At 41.4% G+C, this 22011-nt stretch overlaps 1 protein-coding gene across 1 annotated transcript; it reads right to left on the bottom strand.

The window, feature by feature from the left end:
* Positions 1–3740: 3740 nt before the first annotated feature.
* Positions 3741–4999, bottom strand: LOC125438897 (enolase-phosphatase E1-like). The gene is given in 2 exon segments (XM_048507573.1): positions 3741–4412; positions 4414–4999. Coding segments are annotated over 2 exon segments (780 nt in total). The 5' UTR covers positions 4947–4999; the 3' UTR covers positions 3741–4165.
* Positions 5000–22011: the final 17012 nt, after the last annotated feature.

Here is a 22011-nt window from a genome sequence, read left to right as displayed (position 1 = left end):
AAAAGAACTTCGCTAATCTTTGTTAATTAATTAATTTGTTAATTAATGATGGCACTACATGGGTCAGAATTCTTTGGACTTTCCAGGACAACGTCAGAATTCCCTCAGCCTAGCCATGTAACCAAACTCTCACTTTTGTTATGCTACAAAATCAGATTTTTTCCCCATTCTTATCTGTAGGTTCCTAAACAAGGTTCTGGTTGGGGTGTTAAATGGTTTCCAGGCTGTATGGCCGTGTTTTAGTAGCATTTTCTCCTGATATTTCGCCTGCATCTGTGGCTGGCATCTTCAGATCCTCTGAAGATGCCAGCCACAGACACAGGAGAAACATCAGGAGAAAATGCTACTAGAACATGGTCATACAGCCTGGAAACCACACAACACCCAAGCAGTGGCGTTCCTACCTAGGGACATGGGGTACCCTTTACTCGGCGCCCCCATTGGTCACGCAAATTTTTCAACATTCAGGGTCGTTTGTATGTTTTTTTTACATTTTAAAGTGTTTTTCACGTTCCAGCCTGCAGGGGGGGCGATTTGTTAGCAGCACTGTACCTGGGTACCACCCAGATTAAACGATACTGACCCAAATTTGGTGATGTTTGTCTAGGGAAGCAGTTATGATTCCTCAGCGGTGCCCCATCCCCATTGTTTTCACGGAGCTAACCTGAGATGGGGCTACCCATTTGAGGACAACAACTTTAGTCCTCCTGAACATAACTGTTCAAACTTGGGTGGCATCATAAGAATAGTTAACAGATGATACTCTGAAATTTTGGGGGGTCACTAGCCAAAATACACCCCCTTTACAGGCACCCCAAGAAATTTGCCCAAGATTCTTTGTTTTGCAGTGACTTTGTTCACTGTATATCGAGGACTTTGAGTGTAGTAGGGTTTATTTTTTGAAGATAGAGGTAACTAGACTTTCAGGGTGGCTCCAGGAGGGCATCCTGCCACTGCATCCAGGTTTGACTTTGCCATGGGGGTTCAATTCTTTATGGGCCCCCAAAGTTTATTTTGTTTCCTTGCTCCCTGCACATGAAGCCTGTGGGGCTGAGTTCTCCCAGAACTCTCTCAACTCCCCCAATTCAGAAGCAAAGCTCACCAAGCTTGGATGCTATTACTGGGTCTCTTGGAGCCACCTTGGAAAGTTCAAGCTCTATCTTCAAAAAATGCAGCCAGCCGCCATACACACCTGTGAAATTCCCCAGAATTCTGCCAGGCTCTTCAGCAGTTCTGTGGTGGAAAATTACTTCCCACCATAGACTTCCAATGAAGCTATCTGTTATGCCCAGATGGCTCTGGTAGAGGTTTCAACAGGAGGCACCCGTGGTAGGGATGTTGTTTGAGCGGGGCATTTCCTGTAGGGCTGCTGGTGTGAGTCTCCTGAAAGGAACCAGCCAAATTTGCTAAAATGTGTGTGTGGAAGAGGTGAAAATGCTGTGGGCACCGAAGCTGAAGGTGAACCTGATGCCCACAGTATCTGGCCATCACAGGCAAACTTTAGCAAGTTGGCTGGTTCCTTTCTAGAGATTCACACCAGCAGCCCTACAGGAAATAAGTGCCCCCCGCCCCAGAGAAAACCACTACCACAGTGCCTCCTGTTGAAACCTCTACCACAGAGCCAGCTGGGCATAACAGAAAGCTCCCATTGAAGTCTATGGTGGGAAAAATAATTTTTCCCACCACAGAACATGCACATCATGCAGGCTTGATGGCTGGTGCAGATTCTGGGGAATTTCTGAGTGTGTAAGAGGATCATCATTACTTGAAGACAAAGGCCCAGACTCTGGCTGTGGCCCAAGAGGCCTTGAGTAATAGCATCCAAGCTTGCGAGTTTTGCTTTGGGTGGTGGGCTGAGAAGTTCTGAGAGAACTCACCCAGCAGGCTTCATGCAGGAGCCGGGGAACAAAATAAGCCTTTGGGGCCCATAAATTGGACAGAAGCAAAGGTCTCTCAAGCATGGATGCAATTAGCAGGATGCCCTCCTGGAGCCACCTTGAAAGTCTGGTGCCTCTATCTTCAAAATGTGCAGCCTGCCTCAGAAATTTCATTAGCTGCAGGGAGCAAAGTCACTGCAAAACAAAGAATCTTGGGCAAATTTTTTGGGGTGCCTGTTACATAATATTTACAGCTAGTGACACTGTACCCCTCAGGGTATCATCTGTTAACTATTCTAAGGAGCTAATTCAAGTTTGGTGATATACCATTAGGAGGGACCAGTTATTGTCCTCAAATGGCAGCCTCATCTCAGGTTAGCTCCCATTGAAAACAATGGGATGGGGCACCCCTTTGGGGTCCATAACTTTGCTTCCTGGAACCAAACATCTCAAATTCTGGTGGTAATATCAAGACAGTCTCTGGATGGTACCAAATCATGGTGCAGCTAGCTTTAAATGCTTCCTGCAGGCCTAAAACACTAAATAACCCCAAATGCCCAAATTGGTCAAGCAGGGTGGTGTAATACCATATGCCAGGTGGGTCGGGCGCCAAACCTGTGCTCTTTGTCCCCGGGCGCCAGTTTGCCTAGGTACGCCCCTGCACCCAAGTGATTTTGAGCGTGAAAGCCTTCGACAATACAAGACTCTGGTTCTTTTCTTTTTTAAAAATGTATACTCTGTGCATGGAAACCTGAAATCGGAATTGGGAATTATTGCCCCGGACACACTATATCCCCCCCCCAACGAAAAGTCACTTTCCAGCACTCTGGCCTCTTCCGCACATGCAGAATAATACACTTTCAATCCACTTTCAATGCACTTTGCAGCTGGATTTTACTGTGCAGAATAGCAAAATCCACTTGCAAACAATTGTGAAAGTGGATTGAATGTGCATTATTCTGTATTTGCGGAAGGGGCCTCTGTGCATACTATCCATCCAGGTCAAACCCTTATACTTTTCCTTGGGGTTTTTTTTGGGTGTGGGGGAGGTGGAATAGTTTTTATTACGATTTTTAAAGAAACAAGCCACCTTAATGTATACACAAAAAAGAGCTTTACTATAAAGTAAAAAGGGAAGACTTCCAATACAAACACAATTATAACACAACTAGTGGTACCCAGCCACGTGTTGCGGTGGGTTATTGTGGTGAAATGGGAAAGGAACAGTAGCAGCAAATCAATTGTAGAGGCCAGCAGTACGTGCTCATGGAAACGCGCAGACTGATACTGTGCGATGTCATTGATGTGTGTGACTGCATTCCTTCGGGAGGAATGGAAAGGCGCCCCTCCCACACATCTAGGCTGGCTGGTCATGATTCTTTACCTGGGAGTAAGTTTGGTTGGTGGCAATGGGTGTCACTTTTGAATAAACCCTCTGAGGGGCACGATGCAGCCATTCAAAGTATGTCACAGTTGCTTTACTGAGCTTACTCCTGAGTAACGCGTGCCTTGTTTTCTGAACTGTAACCGCAGTATTCAGGAAATCAAGGGTGGCTGGCCCCTCCCTCCCGTCCCTTGCATGCCATCCCTCACTTTCTTCCCTCCCTCACTTCTCTTTCCTTGCATGCCACCCTTTCCCCTCCCTCCCTCCCTCCCTTCCCTCTCCCTCTGCTAGCGTGGGTGGGTAATATCCAGATGCTGGGCCCCCTCCCTCCCCTCCCTTTCATGCCACCCCTCACTCTCTCCCCTCCATCACTTCTCATCCCTTGCATGCCTCCCCCTCCATCCCTTCCCTCTCCTTCCCTCTCTTCCCTTGCAGGCCACCACTTCCCCTCCCTCCCTTCCCTCTCCTAGGGTGGGTGGGTTTTTTATTTGTAAGAAATTAGCTGTCAAAATGACCGAAATGTGATTGGTGACGTTCTGACCACAATCCACCGGCCCCAATCCACCGAGAAATTCTTCTATGAAGCCCCAGTGAACTGAATGGACATCTCAGCAGGGCCTGTGCCAAACTTCCCAGTGGATCGAGCCCTTTGGTTTATGTGCAGATTCAGAACTTGGAGTGCTGACCGCCAAAAACCTTTATGGGCTGATACCCTGAAATGCGGCACCAGTAGATGTGCCAATCATGCCGGCCTCCATTTCTTGGCATCCAACAACCTCACATGCTTTTTTTTTAAAATTCACCAATAAAACTACCATAAATTATACAGGAAAAATGTCATCAGGTGACAACTGGGGTTGGGGTGGGGGCTGTTTGCTTTCATTCCCTGTGCAATTTCGCATTTTTAAGTGGAGGACGGCAGGAACAGTTCATTGAAAGACGTTATAAGTCTGTAATAAGATTTCTTGCCATCTGTCAGCCCAGCGTTGCCTGGCCGAATGACAACTGCTACGTGGACGTCAACTTCTTCTGCGGCGTCAGCCTCTCGAGTGATGTCTGTCAGGAACAGGATGTTGTTCGTAGAACACCCGATGCTCGAGGCGATCCGCTGGTAACTTTCACTGTCAACTTTGGAGCCGATTCTGGTGTCAGTGGCCGTCTAAGAGCTCTAAAATGTCACCTTCGGTTGAGTTTCCAAAGAACAGCTTTTGTGCCTCCACGCTCCCAGAGGAATAAACATAAACCTTCATTCCTCTTTCTCGCCACTTCCTAACCGCTGGTACCACGTCCGCAAAGAACTCTCCCTTCACACAATCTTTCTCATAAGCTGCTCTCCACATGTGTCCCTGGAGCTGTTTCAAGGCCGTGGTTTTTCTGTCTGAAGACATCTGCCAGTGAACGTTGTCTACGACAGCCTGGATGACGCGCTCAATCTCTTCTTCGCCGTCCCTGCTCTCCATTGGGATGGGCACGACCCCGTGGATGTGAGAATCCTCTTCAGCCTGTTTTCTCAGAAGGCCAACGTCCTCTTGACACTCCTCATCTTCCCAGTGTGTTCGCAAGTAATCTTTGATGTTTTTGATGTAAGGAAATAAAATGTCCTTGACAAATGCGATGGGCGTCATCGTGCCTTCGATGTCTAATAGGATCGCGCTGACTTCTGCGGGGATGGTGAAACGCACCATGTCCACACGCGGGGGGCACGCACAAAGGCGCAGGCAATTTTGGGGTGGGCGCGCCCCCCAAAAGCAACCCTGCAGCTCCCAGCAGCGAGCAAGACGAGACGAGCCACCGAGCGCCCGCAACCCGCCCCGGGGAGGCTAGGGTGGGTGGGTCATATCCAGATGCTGGGCCCCCTCCCTCCCCTCCCTTGCATGACATCTCTCTCTCTCTATCGCCTCCCTCACTTCTCTTCCCTTGCATGCCTCCCCCTCCGTCCCTTCCCTCTCGCTCCCTCCAGCTATCTTTTACATTCAAGCTTGTTCAATATGGGTGTGAAATATGGGTGAGGAAGTAGGTAAGTGGTGGTTGGATGTGAGGGAGGGCAGAGTGAGGAGTGTGAGGATGAGCTGAATGTGCATGAGAGTATGTGCGTTGTGTGGTAGTAGTGGGTGAGGAACAGAGAGTGAAAGGTACCTGCGTGTGAGGGGGGGACCCCACCTGACATCTCACATGGCAATGTGTGTATGTGTTTCACTTCCACTCGAGTTATTACCTATGTACTGTTTTCACTGCTTATATGTGGCCATCTGAGTGAACATTCTAAGCAGCACAAACATTCTAAGGGTGACACAGCCAGCTGCATGCCTTTCACCAAGGAGCGCCAGGAAAAAGGTTTTTTATCTGGGCCAGGTGTGAAATTTCAGGTATGTGAACATCTTAAAACACTCTCGCCTGGCTGACTACAGTGGCTGGGAATTTTCAGAGGAATTGGCCCCGCAGTTCCTGTGCTAGACCATTGTGAACAAACTCACTGTTTGCTTTCTATAGATATAGATTAAAAATTTACCACTTGATTTCTAGTTACAAATATGAAAGTATAATTCAAATTCTTCATTATTAAGAAATACTACTAATTAAATAGGATCCTACTAATTAAGTAGGATTTTCACTCTTCTGTACAATGTTCATTTTCTTATTCTCCTAGTCATTAAATCCACAAATTATCTGTTCATTTTTTCCTGTTTTAAGTGAAAAGTTTATTGGGATTTCCAGTTATTAATAAATTTAGATTTCTTTTTTCTCATCAAAGAAGTAAGCTTAGCCATTTCAGCCAATTCCAATATCTTCACAAGCCATTCTTCTATTGTGGGCACAGATGAAGGTTCCCATTTTTGCACATACAATATTCTTGCTGTGACGTTATATTAAAAACAGAATTCTGTATCTTTTTTTTTCAAACTGTCTGACTGTAAGACCCAAAACATAAGCCTCTGGTTCCATTTGTATATTAATTTTCAATGTCTTTATGTCCACAAATGTTCAGTTTTTTTAGCTTTATTACAAGTCCACCATAAATGGTAAAATGGTCCTTCAAGATGTCCATATTTTCTTTTGAGTTTCAGTATACTGGCAAATCACCCTTGAAGAAGGGATGAGGGAGATGAATTGCATCTTGCTCTTGTGAAAACCCATCTAAGATTGTGGTCCAGGAGTTGGTGTAAATTCAGCTCCTTGGGAATAATCCTGAGATATAAAGGGGAACAGGAACTTTGAGATTGGAATAATCAGAGATTGGAATTCATCCTCGAACAGTCTGTTTTTCAATTTATGAAAAATTTCTGATGCGGAAAGCATAAGCAGGAAATCCCAGCCAAAGTCCAATTCAGAAATTTTTGCTTTTATAAAATTAAACCATTCTGATGTCTGAAGTTCCAGAAGGGCTCAGTAAATAAGACTAAGGGGATTGGAGTGAAAACAAAAACAAGTGAAAATATTGGAGTGAAAACAAAGACTGCTGGGCCAATTATATATTTGTGTGCTCACATTATCCCTTAATTAAAATTATTGAACTTTATTTGCTCTCCTGCAAGTTTCTTCTTGCAAAAGCTGACTCTCATATACATAGGCAATTGAGGTCTTGAACTGCCTGACCTCTAACTAAACCAAGAGTCTGCTCCTGCTAATTCCCCACTCTAAAAGGGAGAGACTTCCCACCACTTCAGATAACACTGGTTGGAGTCTCAGAAGCATCTGGCAGGCCTCTGTAGATAAGTGCACATATTCAGTAGGGAAACAAGCCTCAAATAAGCCAAGCCCAAGATTGGTGTGGGGTTTTTTTGTACTAAAAGGTTCCTGGGTTACTGACTAAAGGAATTCAACATATGCCTGAAAAGAATTAGAAACATATTTCCTATTCAGTTTGAGCCTTTCATTTTTTTTAAAAAAGCAACAAAAATGTGCAACTCTTCAATATGCCCATTAATTGCCAACATCAGGGTCTTTATGATAGAATATCAATGTAAATTATAAAGTACTGAGGCAAATCAATAACCTCTTAGACTGAAGTAGTCTATTTTTATAACACTGATATGTCTTGCATGCAGATCTGAGCACAGAGCTTTTTCTGAATCTGCAACAGAACTTATGGCAGCCAATATTTGTGTAAGAGTAGGAAAATTGTTGTACCTTAGTTGAGAAAAGTTTAGAAACTAGAACTTGCAATATAATTATTAAATGAATAATGAATTAATTATGAATGAATAATGTCTACAGTGATACAGTGCTTTACAAACATAATATACTGTGATTGTATATTCTTTATTGGCAAGATTACAGCAAAAAAAAGGGAGAAAAAGAAAAGTGAAGGTCTCCTTCATCCTACAGGTTTTCCAAGCAGAAAATAGATCTGACTTCCTAGAGTATGTGAAATCTTTAAAATAGTGCTAACCATTGTTAATAGGAGTTTTGAAGGAATTCTAAAGGAGCAGAGTCTGCTATTCAGGGACCTCAGTGGCTGAAAACTTGCATTTGAAATGCTCCCTGCACTGGTTCCAGGGCACCATCATTGATAGAGGTCAAAAAGAAAGGCCAGCTATCAGCATCTGGGGCAGAAAAGGCCATAACAGAGATATGAGCCAAAGTAAAAGTCACAAATCACTGAAACACCAAACAACAGCATAAACCTGCTCGTATTCAGGACTGCACCAAACGCCTAAGCCTTTGACCTAATGAAAGCTGAGCTCAAAAGCATTGTTTCTATGAGAAATAAATATTAATCAGTTTAACATTTGCTGAACAGGAGAATTAGGCTCTGTCTGCCTTTTGTATGGTATAACTTTTAAATCCATTAAATCCTAGTGGCTGATGCATGAGGCACATATTTGAAACACTTACTGTGTTTCCCCGAAAATAAGACTTATATTAATTTTTGCTCCAAAAGATGCATTAGGGCTTATTTTCAGGGGATGTCTTATTTTTTCTCTCATGATTTTGTGGGGCCCCCCCCACATGACCAGATCAGTTGCACCAGGAAATCTGTAAGTAGGGCTTATTTTTGGAGTAGGGCTTATATTTCAAGCATCCTCCAAAAATCCTGAAAAAATCATGCTAGGGCTTATTTTAGGGATAGGTCTTATTTTCGGGGAAACAGGGTATGCATGTTAGCATCTACTTTCTGAATATACATAAAATACATTATGTGAAGTAACAGTATTTGAAATGAAATGGGTCACGCACTTGGCATGAATAATTTTAATCAGGCTACAGAGCCAACATATCTTCTCATATAGTCTGACTCTGTATGTACTGGGGTGCTGTGTGGTTTCCGGGCTGTATGGCCGTGTTCTAGCAGCATTCTCTCCTGATGTTTCGCCTGCATTTGTGGCTTGCATCTTCAGAGGATCTGATAGTTGGAAAGGAAAGCAAGTGGATTATATATACCTGTGAGTGAAGGTCAATAGGTGAGGGCATCTGTATAGGAGTGGCCTAGCAACTGAGTAACAATGAAGTGTAGCATGTGAGTAACAATGGAGATAGCAAGGTCAATAGGTGAGGCATCTGAATAGAAGTAGTCTGGCCTTTGTTCCCTTTTATTGTCTATAGTCATCCTGTGTCTGTGTGGAGCTGATTAGTCACTGTCTTGACTCTAGTGTTTTTCAAAACTGGCAGCCAAATTCTGTTCATTTTCATAGTTTCTTCCTTTCTATTGAAATTGTCCATGTGCTTGTGGATTTCAATGGCTTCTCTGTGTAGTCTGACGTAGTGGCTGTCAGTGTGGGGGTGATTTTCCACCCCCCATGTGACTTGATGGGGTCCCACCCAGGACAAATGTCCCCAGATGGGCCCTACACTTCTGGACTCCAGTCCTATAAGGGTCACTGAATCAGGCAGCAAGGAAACGATCTTCATAAAATTCAGAATTACTGGCCTCACTAAGAGAAAATAAAAACGGAAGAGGGATTGGAGAATCTATTGTGTGGTGATTTCATTTATATTTGAATATATGTTTCATTTCTTGCATTACAGTTGCAGTGGCTTACCATAAACTTAAAACCATCTCTATATACTGTTAGGGACAGGGCTCAGCCCCGCCCTCAGAGCTAAGGCTCTCTCCTGTTACTCACAAATAACCATCCATAAGCTTCTTCAGTGTTCAGAGTTTATTGTTTCAATTCTGCGCAGAAGAGGGAACTCTCCTCTGTTAGCAACAGGGAGGAGGTTCAAAGGGGCTGTTGCTTGTGTAACATAATTTATACTCTTTTACAAACATCCCTCCTTGTCTTCTGACTATTGGTTTGAGTCAAGAAGACGTACAAACCCGGTCATTTCATCCCACCTTTTACCACACCTTTTCATCCCACCTTTTACCACACCTTTTCATCCCACCTTTGGTGCAACTTGTTAAAAACATCTTACGCAAAGTTTTCCATAACAACTAAGTTTCTATTTTACTGTTATCTGTATTTGTGAGCTTCTGCTAATTCCTTATCTCCTTGGTGGGGCCCTGTTCAGGCTGCTTTATGAGTTTCGTTTCTTTCAACGAAAGTGTTTCTGAAGTGCTTAGTGCCCAGTGAATTACACTTATATAACTTATATGATTAAATACAATGGCTTAAAACATTACAAACTATTTGTTCATATCATATACTAACTCTAAAACTTGTAATAGCAAAAGTTCAACGAGGTAAAAAGAATAGATTCCCACCTAGAATTATTAGACCTTATTTTTCTTGCTGTTTAGCAGGAAATACACATAATTGAACTTCAATAAGGGAAAACTTCCATAGCCTCATTGCCACCACAGAAAAGGACCCAATCCATGTTATAGTTGAGCTTATTTCTATCACTGATGGTATTTTGAGCAGGTTTCTTGATTCCAGCTCTGACGATAATTAAATCTGGTAACTGAAGCTGTGAATGGGCAAGACAGATCTTTCTATAAACTTGAAAAGGGCTCCTGGTTTTCAGAAAAATATGAAATTTTAAAAAATTCCTATACATTGGTCTGTTTCAAAAAACCAAAAATGATAAAATAACCATCAGTAGTTTTAAGCAAAGTATTCCTTCAATGGCTGATGCTGGGCATCCAGCATTCCCGGCTGGATTTTTGTGAGTAAATTTCTACTACAGATATTTGTAGTAGACAACCACAAGTGAAAATAAAATCAATGCTTATATATTTGGACTTAATTAAATGTTAATATGAAAAGTAGTCACAAATCACACTGTATGGATTCTATTCAATTGCTGGCTCTTTTCAGAGTTAATGTTAATGGTACAATAATGGCATCAATTCTGTATAAACAAGAATACAACCTCTTGAAGAATTCACAAAGTCAATGATGGTACAGTTCTTAGAAGAATTATCTCCCTCTAAATTTATTAACATCAGTGGACTCAAAGGAGTGTTTTTCTGCTTAGGATTGCACAGCCATTGTTGAGGTGAGGGGGAGTTAATAGTAGTGCTTTGTATAGCATGGCCTTATTTACTGCCATTGACAAAATCTATTCTATCGTCTGTGCTATTGCCAGATGGCCAAGAACAAGACAAAGAAGAAGTACGATTCTTTATTAAAAGCAAAATGTTTGAGGGAAAATGTCAACATTTATAATCATTTTCTAAAAGGACGCCTGAACTGGGGTAGCCATCAGTTAATCCAGTCACTTCAGATTTCCGCCTTAGTTTATACTTTGCTCCATGCTGAAAAGGCATAAATACAGAAATGAGCTTTTTTACAGCAACAGCATCTGAGTTTGGCCAAGGTGTGCTGGCAGGACCTTTTATTGCTGAAATACTAAAAATGTGAAGACTGTATAATATATTGTTGAAGACTTTCACAGCCAGAATCAACTGGCTATATTGTTTTTCTGGGCTGTATAGCTGTGGTCTAGTAGTCCACAGCTTCAGAGAAATAGCATCTTCAGAGAAATGTCATGGTAAAATGTATTTCTCTTCATCGCGTAGATGCTACCCATAGATGTGGACAAAACGTTCAGAGCAAAAACTACACGACCATGACCATACAGCCTGAAAAACCCACAATAGCCACCTGAAGACTGTGTACTTTGCAAGTTTAGAGATCAGGTGGTGGAAAGTGGTGGATGATTGGATCTGTTCAGTCTTGAATATAGTCCCTAACTGTCAAATAAAAACCAATGCATCTTGTATTTGTATTGTAAATAAATGGTGGGATTAGTTCTAGCTGAGCTATGCGTCCTTGTTTAAGGGGACTTAGAAGTCATAAGATATTAATTTTCAGGGTTACAAAATATTTTTGGTATTCCTATCTTGCATAAGTGGACAGTGTAATAACTATTTTGTGTAAATAGAACAATGCGGGTATTTTCCAGTTTCAGCATACATGATCAGATGTGTTGCAGGTATGTATTCACACATATCAAAGCCTGAAAATACCAGCGTTGCCCTGTTAATGATTATGTGTATCAAGAGGATTGTGGGTGGTATGCTTTGCCAATACATGAGATAGAAGTACCAAAAATGGAATTACTTAAAAGAGCTACTGATGCTAGGGTTCTACTGAATACTGGCAGAAAAAGCAAATTGCAGTCTGTACTTTAAGTCTCTGGATCTCTTCAAGTTTCCCACTGCCCTTGTGTAAAACAAGAAAAGGCTCATCCAAGCAAGTGTAATTCAAAATAATTTCTATCAAGCCAAGTTCAAAATGTTTGAAACTGTAATCTTGCCTGTACTAGACTTTTGTAGCTTCCTGGGGGAAAAAATCAGCAAAGTATGATGAACAGGAATAGTATCTATTCTTATTATGGCTGTAAGTAGAAAACTGGAGCCCTCAAATACAGTTTCTAACTACAATTTTCTCTCGAAGAGCGTAACAACACAGATGGCTTGTTTGAAGGTCAGAGAACTTGAAGTGATATTCCTCCTTTCATGGCCTTTTTCTCCCATGGGCAGACAAGAAGCTTCAGTTCTGAAGGATATTCTCAGGTTTAGTGTATTTTGTTATCTATTTTTGTTTTCATGAAGTAGTTTGTGATTTTTGTTTTGTATCGGCTGTATGGTTCCTTGGGGAAAATATAAACAATGCCTTAGAGGCCCACAAGTTTTCTGACCTTCAAACAGTGTAATGTCTCATCCCCCCTCCACACACACATACTTTCTTATCCAAATAAGTTTTACTTCAATTTAATTCATCCTCTCCATTTGTTGTTACACTCACAAGCAATTAGGTCATTTTTCTTTCTTCTTTATTTAAATAACAACTATATTAATATTACTGCCGCCTGTGTTTATCATTTATAGATCAAGAATCTGTTTTAGATTTGTTTGCTGCAGCTTCAAGAACCAGCATGGTGCAGTGTTAACAGCAGGTGCATTCTAATCTGGAGAACCAGGTTTGATTCCCCGTTCTGCCACTTGAGCTGGAAGCTTATCTGGTGAACTAGATTAGCTTGTGCACTCCAACACATGCCAGCTGGGTGACCTTGAGCTAGTTCTTCAGAGCTCTCTCAGCCCCACCTACCTCACAGGGTGTTGGTTATGAGGGGGGAAGGGAAGGGAAAGGAGTTTGTAAGTCCCTTTGAGTCTCCTTACAGGAGAGAAAGTGGGATATAAATCCAACTCTTCTTCTCCAAGCATCCCTGCATCACATCATGTAAATGTTCTGGCCAATTTGCAATATAATTTGTAAAAAATGCTACATTTCTTTAAGAAAATTCCTTTCATCATCCCAAGCTTCACATTTAAAAAGGAGGCAGGAAACACTGTGAATCATTTACTAAGAACTGACACCACACATCCCCTAATTATGATGCATGGCTAGGGCACTTTACTATATATATATGCATGGCTAGGGCACTTTACATGACTCATCTTATTTCCTCGACACATCTAAGAAAGAGAAGTCTTTTTACAATATCAATAGGCAGTCAGTTTACTAGAATTTTGAGAAGAAAAGTGAGAGCTGTTTCCTACAGAAAGTTGAAAGGCTTTGCTGTTTTTGGGACATGTTTAATCGCACCTGAGATACTTTAACAGTGCAGTCCTAAAGCCATCATCACACTATTTGTGATGGCACCTAAGCCCCGATGCTGACATACGTCAGATATGTGGCAGCATAAATCAGGGATACAGCAGCATATCTGAAGATATGCCAGTTCAATTATTGTTAGGGGCTAGCCGATGGGAACATCTCTCACTATCTGACAACAGCTACATTAACTGTCAGTTTAATTCTAAGTTTAGTTGAAGGTACTGGTTTTATTTATTCATTTATTGTATTTATAATCTGCCTTTTACATGTGGTTTAACTATTATGTATATATTTTAAGTCAGTTTTTTTAACTCTTTAAATTGTTTTAATGAAGTATATTGGGGGTTGATTTTAATAGTTTTGTAATGTCCTTTTTCTCGTATGATTTAAACTATTAGCTGCTTTGGTGACCCTTATTAGGGCAGAGAGGCAGGATATAAATTTTGCAACCCACCAACCCACCCAACCCACCAATCCATCCATCCATCCATCCATCCATCCATCCATCCATCCATCCATCCATCCATCCATCCATCCATCCATCCATCCATCCATCCATCCATCCATCCATCCATCCATCCATCCATCCATCCATCCATCCATCCATCCATACATCCATCCATCCATCCATACATACATACATACATACATACATACCAGGAGCATGAGAGCTTTCTAGCTTCCAGAGGTAGACCATTCTACAGGGTCAGGGCCACTACAGAGAAATCACATTTCTGGGCAATTGTTAATCAAGCCAGTCTGCAGGGTGGCACTTGGAGAAGGCCCCGGTTTAGATAAAACAAAATTGTCAAGCCAAGACATTAAGGCAAAGGTGCCAGTCCCTGTATGATGCTGATGGTTCTGGCGCCATGAAGGGCTTTGCATGTGAGAGTCAATACCTTGAACTGAGCCTGGTTAACTAAAGGGCAAATAGCGGAGTGACTCCAGAACAGGTGTAATACAGAGGCTATAAGGGGCCAGGTGTGTGTGTTTGTCATGCACCGGGTGCACGCTGGTTGGAGTGGAAAATCGCCCCCCTGCAGGAGTTGTGGGTCACAAGATCTCCTGGGAAATGTAGTTCCCACCAGGCTGCTTTTAAAGGCTGCTTTTAAACTAAGGTAGTTCCCACCAGGCTGCTTTTAAACTAAGGTAAGGGGAGCGGGGGAACAGAAGGGAACAGGGAGGGGGTGCAGGGGGTGGGCAACCATTTCGTCTCTGGCGCTCCATTCACCTCTGGCGCCATTCCACTGATATAATATGCCTTTTCCTATGCCTTCGCCAGCGCCAAACTAGGGCATTCTAAAAGCGCCACTCCCAGTCTTCAACCATTCCATCCCGCTGAACAAACATAGTCCGTACCAAAGCTGTCGCAGTCCTACGCCCGACGGTAGATCACATAAATTCCGCACCTTATGTCGGATCCGACTTGCAGCCAGCGAACGCGTACGCGTAGTCTTCTGTTAACGCGCGACGGCAAAGGTTCGCGCTGACCGTTGCCATTGCGCTGTTCGCGCCACTAACAGATGTTCCCGCAAAGCGATTCCGAGCCCAACGTTCGAACATGACTATTTGTGCCAGAGACACGGTAGAAGCGGTCTTTCTGAAGGCAAAAGCCGCGCCGCTGCTTTTGGAGCTTTGGAGCTGAAAAAGGTCAACAGAACGCGCTGAATTAGTTGGAAGAACTGAACTATCTTGCGAACTGAAGTACCTGGGAAGAACTGAGCAATCCTTCTTCAGAGCAGCAGTAACTGAAAAGAACAGGACTTGCTGTAACTAAACTCCTTGAAGAACTTCACTGAAGCACCTAGTACAGAGCTGTCCCACCTTGTCTTGCCAGGAGAAAAGGTGAACTGCTCCTAGAAACGTCCAAACTGGAAGACTCATCTGATGTCTTTCCAAGAAGAGTTCCTGCTGTGGCAAGAAAGATTTTGGGGGGATTCTGCTCCAGGAAAAAGACACAGTGCTGTCTGCAGCAAACAATTTCAGTAGGGCAGAATAGCTCCTTCAGAATTACCCCTGAAAATGCCACAGTCTGTATTTTCAGAAATGCTGAGCTTGACATGACTCTTAATTACACGAGACTTCAACTCTTTCAGCATTTGGCTTTCTCCTAGGTGTGCTACTGCATTCTGAATGTGCAATTCCCTGCTTGGATCGGTGCAATAATAATTTTTCCATCATCACTGGATGCCACCTTGTTCTTGCAATAAGTTCCAGACATGGGAGATAAATCATACGTAATCATATTTTGGACTCTGGAAAGATATATTGTTTCCAAATGAAGGCTGCTATTGCTTTCCTATTGAATAAAATGTGACTCACTTTTGTGTAGACCTGTGTAAGATTGTTCCCTAAAGCTGATAAATGTTGCCGTTCTTGAGATGGCTCAACCAGCATCTCATTTAGTGAAGAGTGCTGATAGAGATTTTTGATCAGATTTTAGAATAATGTCTCTATCCTAGAAATAGATGCTAAATATTACACAGCAGATAAACATACCAAAAGCCTCCTTTTCATCAATAGTAGGATTTTCTAAAGATTCAGGAGTCAATTGAAATAGTGACCACCAAGTCCATATATACAAGCTTTTGCATACATTATTCTTTGCTTAGAATAAAAATGATTGGTGGAAGTGGAATGCTTTATCTTCTTAAGGCATTGTGTATTCTGCTGATAGATATATTAGCTCATAGTGTATTAAGCCATAGGAAAATATGCACATTTAACCACAAAAACTATATCAGAGTAAGTCACAACTCACCATATATGTAAGAATCATATATTAGTTAGAGAAATTAAAAAGGGCTTTTTGGAAAAACACAGACACAGACTGGCCTTGCCTGAAACTGTAAGCACATCGGAATGTGGAACAGGGCCGATATAGATAAGAGGAAGCTGCTGACCAGAAAGACACTGATAAAGGCAAAGACAAGATTGGTTGATATGGCAACCAGATCCTGGTATGAGGCAGGGTAGGTATGACATAAGAGCATGCCCAAATGTGGGAGAACGTAAAAGTGAGCAAAGGGGGGGATGTCAGGAGTGGCCCAGCCAATGGGCAAAGAGACAGAGTGTATGCTGAAGTATTCTAACTAGTAAGCATAGGGAGGGGAGAAGGATTGGTAATGTGATGGGCAGTTTGGCTTAGCCAATGGCCAAAGGACAGGTGTGGGGGGGCACGGTGGGTGGCCACAATTGTAGAAACTATAACTAATGCTTGCAGATAATAGGGTTTTGAATTCTCTTGCTTGCTTGCTAAAAGAGAGTTCCCCAAAACTGCAGTTTGGAAAGAATAAAGCTTTGAACAGGAGGAATCATCCCCCCCTCTTTCCTTTTATAGCAGTACTAATCTAACACCCCTCCCCTCTTCTTTTCTTCTGAGAGTTCAGCTAATTTACTGGGCTCTTTTATTTTAGGAAGATATTTTAAATAAAATGGATTAAAAAGGCTGCCCCAGTAGGAAAAAAATGCTTCTAAAGCAATGAGTTTGGAACAGGAGAAGGAGAAAGCCCTGCCCAGTGGCTCAACCATTTGAGAGAGGCTTTTCAGCTGCAAGCAGGATTTGACACAGAAGAGGGAGCCACGGCTGCCCCCATACATATTAAAGTTTCAGTTCATTACAAAGTCCACTCCAGATATCAAAAAGAAGTTGCAGAAGTTAGAAACTTGGGAAAAATTGAATTTAAATGAATTGCTTACAGAAGCACACACTTTTTTTAGCTTAAGAGATGTGGAAAAAGAGTAAAAGAAGGGAAAACTGGGGCACATGTTTGCACCTTTTAAAATTTAAAAATTTCAGAATTAAATTGAAGAGCAAAGCCTCCAGGAACCAACACAGTATTTATTGGCAGGTTCTCTGTTTCCAAATTGCCTTGGAAGAGAAAACTTTATTGAGTTACATAGAGGCAACAAGAGATTGTAGTCTCGCTTGCCTGAGGATTAACCCTGTGGGAAGAGAAGCAATGTTCTAGTTTGCCAGCCCCACTTAAGTCGAGGAGGGGGGAAGGCAACCTGGCTCAAACTTTTCTTGTTTAAGTTTGTGTGTGTTAAACAAAATATGATTTATGCCATAAGTGTATTGTATTTTTGTAAAATTATAGACAATTGTTAAGGGTAAAAGAGGCTACAGGGTCGCTTCTAAATTTCCTGGCTAAACAAGAGTTAAGGGCGTTAAAGGGTAAAGTTCCACTGGCAGAGTCAGAAATAAAATATTTGGGACATGTGATTAAAGAAGGGGAGAGAAGTATAGATCCTGACAGGATTCAAGCAGTGCTCCAGGATCCCTTGTCCCAAACAAAACGAGAGTTGAGAGTCTTTTGGGGGCTGGTGGGATATAGCTGAATTTGGATTTTAGACTATGCAGCACTAACCCAGTCCTTGTATACTTGGAACATGGGCAAATATGGTTAAGCAAAGCCTTAGCCAGGGAAGTGTTGCAATTCATCCATGAGGGCGCAAATGCTATGGTGACAACGTTTTTGAAGAAGTTCACAGACAACAGAACAAATACATTAAATTATCAAGCAGACCCTGGCCAAGTTAATGTTAGAGACAAGTCTGCCTTGTGTAAAAGTCCTTCCTTTTGCTTATTCAGAATTCAAACATAGCCAAGAACAGAATGAGACCTCTTGCCTTTTAAGTGTTGTATGGGATCCCCATATGGGATGTCATTTTACCACATGAGGAGGTAATCCCTGAAATCAAAGATTTGTTTATTAGGAAATATGTTGCTGGTCTGTTTTTTTCTTTGCGGCAGGGGGTGTTGCTACACCAGACCTCACTGCTTGAGTTTCCAGTCCACAAGTTCCTGCTGGGATACTAAGTTCTGTTAAAAATTGGAAAGAAGAGTCCCTTAAGCCATGCTGGGACGGACTCTTCCAAGTTTTGCTAACAACAGAGACGTTGGTGCAAACGGCGGGAAGGTGGATGGACAGGTCAAAGCCTCAGCACCTCCTGAGCCTCAGTGGACTGCTGTTACACATCCAGACCAGCCATTTAAACTGACTTTGAGAAAGAAGTCACACAAACAAAACTGAATTTAAGTTTTAATATTTGTCTTCAGGACATTGACAGTTGAGAAATAATTGCAAGATGACAACAACTGTAGGATTTTAAAGAAAAAGAAACTAATATAAATTGAGTTTGAACTTTGATGTTTGACCTTGTGGCTTTTCATAGACAAACTATTTACAAGAAAAAAATCCTACTTGGACACCAGAGAAGAGATTTATCACTGCTCAACTTTCAATTGTTCTAAATATGGCACAAAGGAGCTACCAATGCCAAATTGTCATACACATTTTTAGTAGTACTCAAAAAGTCAACTGAAAGTTACCCTTGTTGGATTCCAGTGCTTCACAAACAGCTTTTACAAGGCCTGATTTTAGCAGTTTGCTCTAGGTACTTCACAAATGTTTGTGTGTAATTGACAACTTGCTGATTACTGAAATTGATGTTTCAGTAATAAAGCATTTCTAGACTGATTTCATCTGATCAAATTAATTCTTGACAGTTGTTTTGTCAAATATTACAGGTGTCACTTTCTAAAACATGCATCTTTCAGAAGTCAAGCTGAAAGACATATATGTTAAATTAGAATAAGCCTTCTAGAATAAGAAATGCTAGGAACAAATGGTTTCTAAGTTTGGGCTACTAGCCAAACTGATTTCCATTTTTGAAATGCCCAGAATGTACAAAGCTGTCCTCAGGGAACATACACTGTCCCTTGTTGTCACCTAGGCAACCACTGGCAAAAACTAATAAGTATACCTGAAAAGGTATTATGAAGAAATCCTTCCTTTCCTAGAATGTTTATTAAGATGTTAGTCTGTTGCTCAGTAGAGATTTTCTCCTGTACTAATGTATTACCTCATTTGTTCCTTATCCTTCTGTGACTGGCTTTTTCGAGCCTTCCATTACAGAAACTCTCAGAGGCCTCATCAGTTATCCAAACATCCACATTACAGAAGATGAATATGTTTAAATCATTCAAGACAGAAGGCTGTCTTATAGCAAAATGCAGAGTGCTGGTTCTTAAGGAGAATCAGATCATAGGCCAAATTTCGGCTGGGAAGTCCTGCACTGGAATTTTCTTGGCTTTGCTTCTATTTTTCTCTTGGAAAACATCTTCTCTTAATAGGGCATGAGTAAGCATGAGGGCCAGGCTTCAAGAACCTGCATATATATATATATATATTTGCTGTTAAGTCACAGTTGACTAGTGGCAGCCAAGTAAGGTTTTCAAGGAGAGAAATCAGGACCCACTCCACACAGCAGATGTAGAAGGCAGAAAACTGCCCATATGCTGTGTTCTGATCTGAAACTGCTTGAGATTCATTCTGTTCTAAATATAGCACTAATCTTGAGAAGCTGAGTTCTGTCTCTGCAGCAACCTGACTTTGTTGGCTCTGATTCTTTGATGACTTATAGAAAATATAATTTGGACATGCCTGGAAATAATTAATAGATGTCATGAAAGTTCAATACGTCATCCAAAGGCCCAGCAACAAAATGAATACACTTGTTCACCATTATTTCCTTTTGTACAAAGAAATTATGCCACTGTTGTGTCTTGTCATCACTGAGGCTCCCTGGTGGCATACTGGAATTAATCTCTTATACGATGAAACTTCTTTGAATTCATTTTGGCTTAGCTACTCTTCTACAATTTCATTATGTCTTTAGCATATGGACCTCCTTTGCTTGTAAAAATTTCAAAACTAATTTTCTGCACCATAGGTTTGAGGCACAGGAAAGATAAAGAATAACAACACCAGCAATGCAATACTAAATTGAGTTACTCTGTTGTAAATCCAGTGCGTTCAATGGGATTAGAAGGATCCAACTGAATTTAGAATTGCATTGTGCACTGTAGAGTACTGTTTCAACTAGCATGATGGCCAGCTGCGACTGTCATGACTGAATGGCTTTCAATGTAGTATGCAAAGTGTGGATTGTGGCTGCCCAGCTATGGTCTAAATGATGGCTACCACCCACATTGACTCCATGTGGCTGGTGCAAGATGAGGCTGATTGGGCAATGGAATATGAAGTTTGGCAATGGAGTCAGTTGCACTGCACAAACAATGTGTGCTGGAATTCAATGCCAGGCTGTCCATAAAGCTCGAATCCAATCTTGTACGTCTTTGTTCTTTCAGAGATTTTGTAGCCAATGGTTGGATCCAGCAGTGTACAAATGGAAAAATAGACAGAGTCCCATTTGTGTAAGATATTATGAGGCATCTAGTACTTTCTTCCCCATATATTAAGGTGGCTGGAAACTGGTTGCAAAAGCAAAAGTTTGTATAAGTGGAAGTGCAAGTGGGGATACACTAAGTTTGACTTAGCAACAAGTAGTCACTATGGCCTTTTTTTTGCATTTTTTCTTGCAGAAGTATTAGTATAAATTTTGTGCTGGATTCAACCCATTATGTGAATTGTGGAGTCTTTGTACGTGAATATCTTGTACGTCAACTAGCTGTATCTAACATCTTTAAAATAGTCTTTGTTAGCGTATCAAGCACACGCCAGGGAAAAAGTGGACCTCACTGCCTTAACCAACATGTACTCTTCTCTGCTGCTGGATAGAAGAGTCAAGTTTCCCATTATTGTACACCAGCTAATAATAAATTTTGTTCCCTCTCTTCTATTGTGTAGTCTTGAGTCATGTGTTGACAACTGCAGTAATGATGCTCTGTAAGAACTGTGGGAATGAGCAAAATGCCTAAAAATTGTATTTGATATCAAGGGTATGAACCAAGGATTTGAAGAATCAAAATGGGGTTTCTGTATAGAGACCAGCAGGTCAAACTGCACGTAGAAGCTTGTCAGGTTATGTAGGTTATGCAGTCAAGCAAAGATTAAATCTTTAAGATCTTGTCAATAAGGGCCAGTGACAGAAGAATACATCCAAGTCTTGTTTGTCAAAACTAGCTATAGGGGATAGCTACCTGAATAAACAAAGCAATAAAGAAATCAGAGGTTAGAATAGAAGGAATTTGATTAGTTAAATGGAAAAAGTGTTTGTGTTTATATATATATGTTAATGATATGATAATGAGATATTTATATTATGATATGATAATGATATGATAATGAGAGATTTATATTACTTGTATTCCACTATAATTCATTGTATAGAATCAAATGGTATAATTGTTAAAATCATTTCAAACTGGGGAAAGGGAATTTTTATGATTCTAAGGAATGTACCGTATGGAAAATCTGTATACCCTGAAGAGGTATTTCTCTCTTTGGGGGCAAACTTAGAAAAGTAGGAAAACTGGTTATCTTTGAAAACCCGAAAGACAGAATCTAGTTTATTGCAGCCCTTTGCATATGGGCAGAGGGACGTGAGCAGATGACATGCAGCTTTAATGTGACAATGTTTTAGTTAGAGAAGCAATTTGACTCAGAGGCTGTCTTACTGTGACACGTAAGAAATAGGGGCAGACAAGCCAATGAGATTTTAAGGTTCATGCATAAAGCATATGAAAGGGAATGATCTTATGGGATATGTTTACAGGTATGATTAATGAAGTCTATACCAGCATTCTCTGTATCTATAAAAATGACGTCTTTATCTGGTTACAAGTACGACTCTTCTAAGAGGAGTTAACCCTAGGTGTGCTCCAAAATGATTTTGGTGCATTGGCAATAAAACTGTCTTTTTTGTATGGGTGGCAAAATGTGCCTCTCTTGAAGGGCACCCCTGGCTGTAATGATACCTATGGTGTCCAGTAAACTTATCTTTTTGTTTCAAACCTGCTTCTTGGGTATTTTCTTAGTCTTAAAATAACTCA

The sequence above is a fragment of the Sphaerodactylus townsendi genome, linkage group LG01, assembly GCF_021028975.2.
Source record: "Sphaerodactylus townsendi isolate TG3544 linkage group LG01, MPM_Stown_v2.3, whole genome shotgun sequence".
NCBI lineage: Eukaryota > Metazoa > Chordata > Lepidosauria > Squamata > Sphaerodactylidae > Sphaerodactylus > Sphaerodactylus townsendi.
Note: the sequence above shows the minus strand (reverse complement) of the source record. Positions and strands in the feature narration are given on the sequence as shown.